The sequence below is a fragment of the Mastomys coucha genome, unplaced genomic scaffold (genome assembly GCF_008632895.1).
Source record: "Mastomys coucha isolate ucsf_1 unplaced genomic scaffold, UCSF_Mcou_1 pScaffold16, whole genome shotgun sequence".
Lineage (NCBI taxonomy): Eukaryota > Metazoa > Chordata > Mammalia > Rodentia > Muridae > Mastomys > Mastomys coucha.
In genome coordinates this window covers 53,912,817-53,925,761 of record NW_022196898.1, presented here as the reverse complement: position 1 = coordinate 53,925,761, position 12,945 = coordinate 53,912,817, and the positions used below count along the sequence as shown (strand labels likewise).

The 12,945-nt window shown below is 46.0% G+C and overlaps 2 protein-coding genes across 4 annotated transcripts in view; both read right to left on the bottom strand.

Moving 5' to 3' along the window:
• Window positions 1-12,945, bottom strand: part of Tmigd3 (transmembrane and immunoglobulin domain containing 3) — a 51,060-nt gene that overhangs the window by 13,560 nt on the left and 24,555 nt on the right. The gene's annotated exons all lie outside the window — the stretch shown is intronic.
• Window positions 349-4,151, bottom strand: Adora3 (adenosine A3 receptor). The gene is made up of 2 exons (XM_031375092.1): window positions 3,343-4,151; window positions 349-1,441 (listed from the first exon to the last, which is right to left on the bottom strand). The coding sequence occupies exons 1-2, from the start codon at window positions 3,696-3,698 to the stop codon at window positions 838-840; spliced, it is 960 nt and encodes a 319-aa protein (XP_031230952.1). The 5' UTR covers window positions 3,699-4,151; the 3' UTR covers window positions 349-837.

Below are 12,945 nucleotides of genomic sequence, written 5' to 3'. Positions count from 1 at the left end.
GGAGGCAGAGGCAGGCAGATCTCAGAGTTTGAGTCAGCCTGGTCTACACAGTAAGTTCCAGGACAGCCAGGACTACACCGAGAAACCCTATCTCAAAACAAACAAACAAAAAACAAACAAGCAACAAATAAATCTCCAGTTGTTCTAAACCTGAAGTTGCCTTGGATTTCAAGAACATCAGAACCTTGCATAAGAGACCCCTACCCCCCAGAGGACAGCCATCTACAATGGTGAAGCTGCTCCTTGGAAAAGAAGTGATTGTGTTCCAGAAGCAAGCAGAAGGAATGCCAAGAGCAGTCAACTGTCCCTGTAACCCCCAGGTGATCCCAGCAAAGAGCTACACAACAGTTGGGCATCATCTTTTATTTGCTCAAATGAACCCACACAGGTGGACTTAGCCCTCTTTAAATTCAATTCACTCCTTCTGTTCCCAACATCCCAGGGAGCTTTTCAAAGCAGGTTCTTTACGTCCAGCCCCACTAGAGTCTTCCTTTGATAAGACGAGACCCCCTCAATATTCCATTACTTCTTGTGTCTGGGAAGGAAGAACAGAGTCTGTGATAATCAGGAATGCATTGTCAGGCTTCCACAGAATCGAATTAGAGAAGCTCAAGAAAATAATTGAAGCAGGAGGAGGGAGGAGGGGAGAGGGGGGAGGAGTGGAGCTCTGTGGCTAGAGACCTCCAGCTGTGGTGCTGCCTTGATCCCAGTACTTAGGAGGCAGAGGCAGGCAGATCCCAATGCAGTAAAGGAAGCAAGACTGATAAGTCCTTATAGTGTTTACTGATGCCAAATGGGAAGTAGATGAGCTGGCTCTTTATCTGTCATGGTAATTACTCAGTAGTCCTGTTCAATGTTTGAGTCCAAAGAATCTGAGGTCTGACAGAGCCTGCAAGCTCTGAGGATCAGAAAGTAGGTCTCTTTGAACTTTTTGATTTTGCAGGCATAGACAATTGGGTTCATCATGGAGTTCGCATGGGACAACAGAATGCCCAGGCACATTGCAACCTTTGGTATCTCTACATTAAAGTAGGAAACAAAATTGATGATGGACAAAGGCAGCCAGCACAGTGCAAACAAGAAGAGAACCAGAAACAGGGACTTAGCTGTCTTGAACTCCCGTCCATAAAATGCACGTGTCTCTCTGAAGCCAGACAGGTTTTGACTGAGTTTGTGTCGGATGATGTAGAAGATGTCCAGATAGATGACACACATGACAACCAGGGGGATGAGGATCCAGGTGACAAAGCTGAAGAAGACCATGTAATCCAAACCGACCACGGAACGGAAGCGGCACAAAAGAGTGGTGCTATTTGGAGAGCCCTCTAAGGTCACTCTTCTATTCCAGCCAAACATGGGGGTCAGTCCCACCAGAAAGGAAACTAGCCAGCAAAGGCCCAGGAATGACCATATTCTTCTTTGAGTGGTAACCGTTCTATATCTGTTTGAATGGGGGGAAAATGGTGAGTTCACAACAAGAAATGACTACCTAGGAGAAAACACGAAAGACAAAGTAAGCTCTCCCAATTCCCTAATCTGCTTAGGTGAAACACCCATGGCGTGATGTCACTCTGACTAAATTCCACTAGGATACGAAGACAAAATGAGAACAAAATTATCAGAGGAAAATCCAGAAACTCCTCTGGAGGTTTTTTTTTTTTTTAAACACAACAACTGAGAATTATCAGCAGTATGTTTCCAAGAATCAGGTTGCCTACATGCCTCCACTCAACCATGGCTCCAAGAATTTTTTTTTTAGGTTTATGTATTTTATTTTATGCATATGAATGTTTTGTTTGCATGTATGCTTGTATACTATGTGTGTGTCTGGTGCCCAGGGAGGTCAGAAGAAAACACTGGCTCTCCTGGAACTAGAGTTAAGGGCAGGATGGTTCTGGGTGCTGGGAATGGAACCTGAGTCTACTGCAAGAATAACAGACACTACTGAGCCACCTCTCCAGCCCTTTCCTGTCCTGTGGTGTAAGAGTTACCCTGAGTCTTGGGGGTCCCAAGCAGATGAGAATCTCCTGAAAGCCTGTTGTGCTCTGTGTTGTCTCTGTTGGCTACTGTGCAGAAGCTCACAAGCTGCACGACAGCCCCATACTTCTTCTACCTGTCCCTGCCCCCTTTCCACCTGGGCATCTATTCTGGTGTTTGAGTTAACCAATCAGAGTTTTGTTAAGTTTATGTTGAAGTGTTTCAGAACCCTTGAGAGATTCATCCTGGGGAATCATCATTTCTGCTTAAACAATCCTTCCTAAATAGTGGGAAACAGACTACAAAAGCACAAAACTAAGGCTTAGCTCAACTAACTTCCTAGCTAACTAGAGATACTTCATGACAATCTCCATTTTATTGATGGCGGTGGCATAGCTACAATTTACTAAACACAGGCTCTAGGCGGGGCTTTTCTGAGAACTTTACATTTATTGGCTTTATTTACTTAACCTTATCAAGGTGAAATTAACATCTTCATTTTATGGATCTTACAAGAATGTAAAACAGCATCAGGTAAAGTACAAAAGCCAGAAGTGGTAGTGCTGCGATTGAATGGAGGTGAGCCTGGTTCAGATGCTCAGAACCACGCTGAAAGGCAGAGATTGAAGCCGAGAAATAATGTGTTCAGTGTCAGATCACAAGATCAGGGAGAGGAACCCAGACTTGTTTTCATCCAGATCTTGTTTGTAGTTTCTATGCTATGTTGTTCCCCCAAGAGACACCAGAACAAACCAGAGAATGTGATTTCTCATTGGACTATCCCCTTTGCACAGAAAATGATACTACCATTTTGCAAACAAGAACATTTTTGTCTCAGGAGGGTTTTACATTTCATTAAAAGAAAAATTTACATTTCATTAAAAGAAAAATATACATTCTAAGAATCCTTTTTCAACATTAGAACAGACTAAGACAGAAGCGATGTTGAGATCTACCCTACATCTGCAAAGCCACACACCCATCTGCTTATCTCTTCTTATGCTTGTCTTCCACGTCTCCTAAAACAAGATATCCTATCTAATATCATTTTGAAAACTTGAGATCGGATTTTTTTTTTTAACTAAAAGACAGATCACATTTTCATCATCTTTGGCTACCCTAGCCAGAAAGCAGATGCCCGTGTTCAATGGAGAAGAGCTTGGAGCGCTCCCCAACCCCGCACACCCTCCACCCCTGTTTCCTATCCTGCCTCAGCTCTTCATGTCTATTGCCTTCACAAACCATCTGGTACAAAGATATTCACTACCCTTTTTAAGTTTCAAGGGTCACTTTTGTCTCATTTCCATGGAAAGGGGATGGAAGCCTCCTGACTACTGACCCACCCCCCTTCTTCAACCAGGTTACCTGACCGTCAGCTTGACCCGCAGGTATCGGTCTACGGCAATGGCCAGCAAGGACATGATGGAGGCGTGGGTGAAGATCAGAAGCACACAGGACATGAAAAGGCAGGCATAGAAGTGCATCTCGACTCCCAGGCTGACAGCAATAGCCAGAGGTATGACCAGCACCCCAACAGCAATGTCAGCCAGTGCTAGGGAGACGATGAAATAGAACGTGGTGGTCCTCAGAGTGGGGTTCAGCTTGACCACCCAGATGACCAGCATGTTGCCCACTACAGCACAGAGCCCAATGGCAGCCTCCATGGTGATGTAGGTGATCTGCAACCACCAGTCAGTCTCCGTGGTATTGTCAGTTTTCATGCTGTCTCAGAAAAGCTTCAGGTGGAAACTTCTGTGGTTCTTCACAGGATGTGTATGGGCCAGTGGACCTAGCTCTTGTCAGACATCTGCCCAGAAGTTAGAAAGTCACAACAGTCCAGAGAATTCACAACTTGCTCATTCCTTCTGGCGTGATGCCCTCTTAGAGACTCTTCTCAGAAAGGGCCCGTTCCGGGACCATCAACCTCAGCCACTTATCCCTGCCTTCCCAATAACCTGGAGGATGCAGCCTATACCACCGAATCCCAGGGTGCTGCCGCTCTTACTTCTCCAGGCAAACAGAGTCAGGGCTTCTGCTGTCCCCTGGGCCCCAGAGAACTTTCGAGCTCCATCAAGATAAGCACCCCTCTTTAGAGTGTTTCAAGAAGTGAGATAGTCCAAGAGGAAGTACAAGGCCAGGAACCCTCAGAAGAAGAAGAAGAAGAAGAAGAAAAAAAAAAAAAACAGATGGAAAGAGCATAGGAGGCTGGACTAAGTCACACAGAGGCGGCTGGAAGAGATTAGAGCCAGGGTCTGTTAGTGAAAGCTAACAGTCTCAGCTACATGGAAGGCTAAGGCAAGAAGATTACAGGTTCAGGGCCTGTCTTGGTTACAGGGTTAAGGCCAGCCTAAGTAAATAACTTAACAGTGTCTCAAAAAAAAAAAAAAAAAAAAAAAACCCTCCAGTCAGGTTGGGAGAGCCAAAGATATATTTCAGAAGTAGAATGATTGGCTGGCATGCATGCATCAGGCTCTGAGTACCGCCCTACCATGACAGATATACAACACACACACACACACACACACACACACACACACACACACGCACACGCACACACAAACACACACGCAAGTGGTAGGGAGAAATCAGAAATCATTCAGGGACCAGATGAGCTGTGGGTAGGACAGGGTAAAAGAGATGGAAATACTAATCATGTAATATTTCCACCCTCTGCCTGCTTAGCACAAAGATCTTGTGATAGAGAAAATTGTGGTGCGTGCCTTCAATCCCACATCTGGGAAGATAGAGGCAGGCAGATCTTTGAGAGTTTAAGGGCACCAAGGTCTACCTAAGAAATTCAGGACAATCATGGGCAAAACTGAAAACAATTTTTACACACATATATATTTGTATGTGTGTGTTGATGTGTATGGTGTCCATGTGTGTGCACTTTTGTGTACAGGTGCCTGTCTGTAGGGGTCAGAATAATAAACCCCAGGTCCCCCTCTGCAAGAGCAGCAGGTACACTCAACCACTGAGCCATCTCCAGCCCTGGTGTTTAAGAGGGTTTTTGTTTTGTTTTGTTTTGTTTTGTTTTTTTGTTTGTTTGCTTGTTTTATGTTTCATCAGCCTCCCAAGTGGCCCTGCATCTTACTTCTGCTATATCTGCCTTCTTTCTCTCTTCTTCAGAAGGGAAGTTACAGAGAGCAATTTCTACCAAGAGGCAGGAAAGAGTCTTCCTTATCAAAAAGCAATTGGGATCTTGCTTTGTTAGTTTCTATAAAAATCCCCATCATTTGCCACAGACAGAGTGGCAGGACAGGAGGTCAAGCTTTCTTCTCTATTGAAGGTTTGTTGGTCAGGCAATGGGCAGCTTCTACATTAAGAACAACAGACACAAGATGACAGTCCACGCTTTGTTACATTGAAAAGCTAGGACTGGAGAGATGGCTCTGCTGTTAAGAACCGTGGAGCCTTAGCCACCACCCCTTCCCACCCAGCAATGTTGCTCCCGGAGGTTTCTGCAATGCCCTGGCGGCTTCCTTTCTTAGAAGGAGAAAAGTCTGTTCTTTTGTGTTTTCTGAATAAACAGAGAACAACAGTCCTCAAGGGCAAGTGTGAAGGGTGGGAGAGAGGTTCCCACAGTCCCTCACTAGCCTTAGGACTGGGCTAAGTATCTGTTCATTGGGGATTGAAATCCAAAAGGCGATCCAGGGAAGGGGGCAGAGAAGCCAGGATAGACAGCCACCTGACACACCTGTTACCTCACTCGTACCCATGGGCCCAGTCTCTCTTCTGCTACTGGGTCCTGGACTCTGATAATAGCTTTCGTTATAATTCCCAGGTTGGTGGGGTTTGAGCCTGTATAAGGCTCCTGCCATCTGCTTCTTTCATGGAAGCCATAAGACCACAGCTCCCAGCAATTCTTGGCTCTGTAATTCCCTTTCACTTCTTCGCCTGTGCACACTCACTAGGTCTAGCTGGAGGATCTCTTCCTTGGCCCACTTAGAAAATAAAAGGCCTCCCTTCAAGACAGCTCTCGGTCCGGTGGTGGTGGCGCACGCCTTTAATCCCAGCACTTGGGAGGCAGAGGCAGGCGGATATCTGAGTTCGAGGCCAGCCTGGTCTACAGAGTGAGTTCCAGGACAGCCAGGGCTACACAGAGAAACCTTGTCTCGGAAGAAAAAAAAAGACAGTTCTCTAACAGGACCTTGAAGAAAACTTCCTATACCACCTGTGATGATCTGTATATGCTTGGCCCAGGGAGTGGCACTATTAGAAGGTGTGGCCCTGTTGGAGTAGGTGTGTCACTGTGGGTGTGGGCTTTTTATAAGACCCTCATCCTTACTCCCTGGAAGCTAGTATTTGGCTAGAAACCTTCGGATGAAGATGTAGAACCCTTGGCTCCTCCTGAACCATGCCTGCCAAAATGCTGCCATATTCCCACTTTGATGATAATGGACTGAACCTCTGAACCTGGAAGTCAGCCCCAATTAAATATTGTCTTTTATAAGACTTGCCTTGGTCGTGGTGTCTGTTCACAGCAGTAAAACCCTAACTAAGACAAAAGTTGGTACCAGAGACTGGGGTATTACTGTGATAGGCCTGACCATGCTTTTGTTTGGAAGAATGTAAATTTTGGGACTTTGGATTTGGAAAGCCATGGAATGTTTTTAAATGGGGCTTAATGAGCCTTCCTGGTGGGAATATGGAAGACATTGTTGCAGTGAGTGATTTAAACTGTGCAGACCTGGCCCAAAAGGTTTCAGAGGAAAAGAATTTCAGTATTTGGTCTAGAGACTGTTTTTGTGGTATTTTGTTGAAGAATGGTGGCTACTTTTTGCCCTTGTCTGATGAGTCTACCTTAAGCTCGGGTAAAGAGATTTATATTAGTTCCATTGACAAAGAAAGTCTCAAAAAAGCCCAGGAAAGACTTTGTTCTCTGGTTAAGTCTCATGAAGAGCATTTTAAACAATCATTGCAAGCTGAGAAAGGGAAAATATAAAACATATAAAGTATATGGAGCTGAATTCTGTGTTCAAGGATATTAAATTGAATTAAGGGAGTGGGACTTTGGGGCAAGATCCTACCCAGCTAAATTTAGATCCAGACATGGTGGTACACACCTTTAATCCAAACAGATCTCTGAGTTCAAGGCCAGTCTGAGACAGAGCAAGTTCTAGGTAAAGAAAAGCTTAAATCCAGGCATGGTGGTATACACCTTTAATCCCAGGAGACAGGAATGCAGGCTGAGTTCAAATCAATCTACAGAGCAAGATCCAAGACAGACAAGCTTGGGCAGTAAAGGAGTTATTAAAGAGGAAGCTAGCGATAAATGTAATAGAACAAGGGGGCCATGTTACAGCTCCTGCAAGCAGTAGAACTCAGCAGCTTCAGCCATGTGTCCCTGGCTGAAGTCAAGAGGAGGAGGAGACCTCTGGGAAAATTGATGCTGGTTAGCTGGAGCTAAGAAATTAGCGGTGATTAAGATGAGACCAGCATCACTGAAGTGAAATCTTCTGGGAAGTGTTTTCTGAGAGCACAAAGAAGCTATGTTCCAGAGATAGCCAAGGTTGTACCTTGTGCTGCAGTTGTACTTGGTAATGTATAAGAGTCACCCAGGTGGTACTGGTTTTGAAGGCATGAAGGAGTCATGAAGATCAGCTGAAGCTTGGCACTGTGAGAGGCCATGAAAGGCCATTGGTGATGGTGCAGCCTCAGTTGTAGTTCATGGTCCAGGACTGGAGGGGTCATGCAAAGGAGTTGAGGCTTGACTCCATGAAGAGAGCCTATGAGAGGCTATTGATGAGGCCTAGTTGCTGCAGAAGACCCCAGCATATTGGAGATGCCAGTACCATGGTATGACCACCAAGAACAGCATCTGCAGTGGAGTGAGTCAACCTGAGCTTACAGTGCTACAGAAAGCAGAGCTGGAAAAGTGATGCCAGCCCTTTGGAGGATCCCAGAAGGTCATGTGTGGATCCCAGACATTAAAACAAAAAGCTGAAGCATTGAAGTTGCCTTGGAGACCCCAAGATGTTCGAGATGCCAGAGCCATGGGCTATCTGCAGAGGAAAGCTGCTAACAGGGAGTGGAACTAACCCAGGGAAAGAAGTTTGTTGTAGTCAACAAAAATGAAAAGGAGTTGGAGATCTGAAGACTGCTTTGACATCAGACATGGAGAGGCAGAGTTTGGAGTTTGCCCAGCTGGTTTCCTGTCTTGCCTTGGGGATTACAGTTAAGTGACTGGGTGAATCTCAGAAGAGACTTTGAACTTTGGACTTTTAACATTGTTGAGACTGCTATAGACTATGGGGACTTTGGAAGTTGGACTAAATGTATTTTGCATTATGTTATGTTTAGGTATAGCCCACATAGATTCATTATGTTTGGACAAGCCTATGGGGGCTAGGGAGTGGAATGTGATGGTTTGTATATGCTTTGCCCAGGGAGTGGCACTATTAGAAGGTGTGGCCCTGTTGGAGTGGATGTGGCCTTGTTAGAGTAGGTGTATCACTGTGGGTGTGGGCTTTAAGACCCTCTTCCTAAAACCCTGGAAGCCAGTATTCTGTTAGCAGCCTTCAGATGAAGATGTAGAACTCAGCTCGGCAGTGGTGGTGTATGCCTTTAATCCCAGCACTTGAGAAGCAGAGGCAGGTGGATTTCTGCATTTGAGGCCAGCCTGGTCTACAAAGTGAGTTCCAGGACAGCCAGGGCTACACAGAGAAACCCTGTCTTGAAAAACCATTTAAAAAAAGAAAAAAGATGTAGAACTCTCAGCATCTCCTGCACCATGCCTGCCTGGATGCTGCCATGCTCCTGCCTTGATGATAGTAGACTGAACCTCTGAACCTGTAAGCCAGCCCCAATTAAATGTTGTCCTTTATAAGACTTGCCTTGGTCATGGTGTCTGTTCACAGCAGTAAAACCCTAGCTAAGACACCACCTCTCCCTCATGTGGGTCCACCATGCTACCCAAAGAGCCTTCTACACAGACCCCATAGACCTGCAGTTTCCTGAGACCAAACCAGAACTTTTCATGTTTACACCATGACACCTGGCAGACCGTCAGCAGTACACTATTGCTCAATGAATGACTAGAGACGCTTCTTAGCAAGCGAGGTGACAGGAACCTGGCACTGGGTACACACAATGACAGAAACCCTCAACTAGGACCTGTTGGGCACTCTCCAGGACACCAGAGTGTCCTGAAGTTTTATAACAAAATAACATTTTATTATTTGTGGTCTCATCTGATGTCTTCTGAAGAAAATGACAATGTGTGTTAATGATAAGCAGAGGCACCCAAAGGTTAAAAAAATTGGCTAAGACAGCATAGTTAGGAAGTAGCAAACTGACATTCAAACCCATATGGCCGGCTTCAGAGCCCGGCTTCTGAACAGTAGCCCTTAGAAATGATCGACCACAACATGAAGCTGTCACAAGTACAAGGAGCCCCTCTGTTTGATGTCACTATGTGATCAATATTAGGGAGAAATTAATATTGTAAAATATGATGTTTAGGCCAACAAGACTGAGAAACTAAAGCACACATAATGAAGTAGATTAAGTGCGTGCTCTGAAACAGGGAGAGATGGTAGGACCAGAGAAAGGACACATAAGCAGGCCGCTGGTGATGCTCTGGATCTCACAGAAGATCATTTATAGGACCAGAGTGGGGGGGGGGTCTATTTAAGAAAAATTTTAAGAGTGAATTGAAGATAAGCTCAGATTCCCCTGACATTTTTTTTTCCATCTGAAAGGAGGACCATCATGATTTTCAGTTCTACCAGGAGAGTCTGACCTCTCTACAAGGGAGACAAGGATGGACTCTGAGGAATTATTGGTCTGACAAAGTGACCCAAGTCCAGGAAAAGGCCTCCCAAGCCTTGGCCTGGAGCACCATGGCATAGCTCAGCCATTGGCTACATAACATCCTGAAAAGGCTAACCAGAGAGAGGACACACGTTGGCTCTTTTTGCAGCTTCTCAGAAAAGCCTAGAAAACCTCAACTGCCAGTCTTCGACAGCAAAGCACATTAGCGGGAGACCAGGGATGGGGCTCCAGAACCCAGAATTGCCCAAGCCACAGCCAAGACAGGATGTTAGGCAGCTGGAAGGTGGAGACTTGCTGCTCATTGCTCAGAGCTGACACGATGCTGTGGGCATACTTGCATAGAACTATGTCTATTTACTTCCTCTTGAAACCATTACCACTTCCCTCAAAGCCTTGTGCTTTTACAGACCTTTCTATGTGCCAGCGAATGGCAAGGCCTGAGAGGGAGCCAGCGCTCAGAGTCATCTTTGAGGGTGTCTTCTCCTTGCCCCCTCTTTTACATGCCCCCTTCCCACTCTCTGTAAAACTACAGGTAAGATACTAAGACTTCAGGTGACTTCCCATACTCACTCATCTGGGTTCCCAGGCTCTTCCTAGGGCTAGGCTGAGGCCCTTTCAACTTACAGGGCCTGGAACTCTGAACGTGAAGAGTTCTCTCAGTATCAGTAAAAGTGAAAAGGATGGGTAAGACCCAAAAACCCATGGTTCCTGTAACTTGGGTTACAGGAACTCCTGCTCAGGGGAAGGGAACTGCTCGTGACTAGGTGCCCAAACCTTAGCTACCATGTCTCAACCACACCCAAGTGAGCCAGGCCTCCAAGCTCGAAAGAAAGTCTAGTGCAGCAGTTCTCAGCCTGTGGGTCGCTAACTGCAAAGGATCCTTCCACAGGGTCCTTTGCAAAATTAAAGTTATGAAGTAGCAATGAAAATAAATTTATGGTGGTGGTGGTGGGGTCACTACAACATCTGTATTGTATTTAAGGGAATTTTATTAATGGGACATGTTATTTAGGAAGGTTGAGAACAACTGGCCTAGAGGATTCCGTTGTCCCTAACATTCTTCCAGATTATAGGCTCTCAAAAACACGAGTATGTCTTTCAACTAGCTGTGTCAGCTTGTGGTTTGAGTAGATAAGGTCTGGCTAAGGGGCTATGCTCAGGCATGGCCACCAGATGGCAGCACATTTCCACCGTCCTCTGAAACACAAGCAGCCACTAAGGAAAGAAACCTGGAAGGGCTCAAAACCAGCCTCAGACAACCACATGGGACTTGCAAGGGAGGCCAGGAGCAAGGAGGGTAGGCAGAGCTGCCTGTGGCCGGTCCAGTCTAGTCCCATTTAATAGTCTGACCCTCTGAACTCAAGAAGGCTGGCAAGCAGCATGAGCATCCTAACAAGAAAGGTTTTCATGTTGCTCCACAAAGCAGGAACAATGACTCTGCTTGAGTCTGTTCTGGTTAAAGAGCGCGTTCTACAGTGGAGACCAGCCCAGTCTGGTCTCCCGACTTACAGACAGGGTGGACTCAGGAGGGGTCTGCTACCATGAGCTATCTGCTGTAAGTTGTGCATTGTTGGTCCTTCCCCCATACCCTCCGATCTACAACCCATCCTCCTGTGGGCACAGGGCCCCTGGTCACTGTCCCGGCCTTTTCTAGAGAGCATCCTTTCAGAGAACATGACTTAATCACGTCCTAGAGCCTCTTCGTACCCCAGCCTCCTCATTCCAATCTTTCAATTATCCACCCTGGTATTTCTCCACTCAAGTTAGGGACACCCACAGTCTCCGAGGCCCATCCTCTGATTCCACACAGGTCAACTGTGGGACCTGCTGTCACTTTCAGTGACCTTTATGCAAGCACCAACTAGCAGGTGCAGGAAGGAACCTGGGATAGGAGCACCACCAGTCACAGACGTGTATAGTGGGGCTGTGCCTTGGCCTGCTTCTTCTCAACCCACCCTACCCTTAAGTGAGTTGGGTACATTCTCCCTGATACAGCAAGAAACCAGCCACCTCTACTTCAATGACACGTCTTCCCCTCTTACTCCACAAGGTTCTTCTAACTCGAGTGTGTGAACCCTGCCATTGACAGGATGCTAAGTGACACAGTCCAGGCTCCTTGCTTGGCATTTTATACCTGTCACTTATAATCATGTGCCAAACCTAACTGTAAGTGCTGCAAACTCATCTCACTGTCCAGGAAACCGAGGCCTGATGAGAGGTGGGTTTCAGGCAGCAAGTGGCGGGAAGAGCCAGGATCTGAACCTGGGCTAGTTATTTCTTAAATTTCTTTGACAAAATCTTCAACAAAGGTAAGGTAAGGGATGGAGGGAGGGGAGAAGGGAGGACGGTTTAAGAGTACAGTCAACCACAATGGGAAAGGAAAAGGCTGGAATCTGAGTTAACGATATTAGTTTCCAACCTAAGCCCTTTCCAGTGAATTACACAAGAACAAGCATTCAACATCAATTATATCAAACCTAAACTACCGTTGGGCAGGAACTCCTGAGTGTCCGAATGGGCATGGGTGATCCATGGCTTGGGCCAGCCACTGAACTGAGAACAGGATTGGGGGTTGGGGGGTCAGTTTTCTGGTTTCTGGTTCTTCCCATTAGGCTTCGGTGTAGTGGAGGGCAGCCAGCCAATCCTCCCTCCACTCTCTCCACCCCACACCCTTGCACCTTGTCCATGGTCAGACAGTATCAGGAAACCACATTACTTTACTTCCTGCTGAAGGATTCCGCCAAATAACTTTGTTTCCCTCTGCTTTTCATTAAAGCTACAGAGTCTGTCTCAGCATTTCATCAGGACTAAAGGTATTCGATTGCTCTTGCTCATACAGGAGGTTTAAGAGACCAATTTCCTCAAGGAGTTTAGTCCTAGGAAGGATGTTGCTTTTTTAAAATACCTCTCCTGCTCTGTTCATTAGCTTAGTAGTATAGGTTGTTTCTGCAATGGGCAGCCAGGAGACTCAGAGTGGGTCAGCCCAGGCCAGGCTCCCCAATCATGGTTCACTTAAAAAAAAAAAAAAAAAAAAAAAAAAAAACCTTCTAGAAAAGCTACATGCATTGTCTCAACTTCAGGCTTCTAGTGTCCTTTCTTTCTTTCTTTCTTTCTTTCTTTATTATTTTTGTTTTTTTCAAGACAGGGTTTCTCTGTGTAGCCCTGGCTGTCCTGGAACTCACTCTGTAGACC

Coding starts and splice junctions, on each gene's coding strand:
- Adora3 (XM_031375092.1), bottom strand. CDS start 3,698: ATGAAAACTGACAATACCACGGAGACTGACTGGTGGTTGCAGATCACC. Junction 1,442..3,342: donor CGGGTCAAGCTGACGGTCAG/GTAACCTGGTTG, acceptor CCATTCAAACAG/ATATAGAACGGTTACCACTC.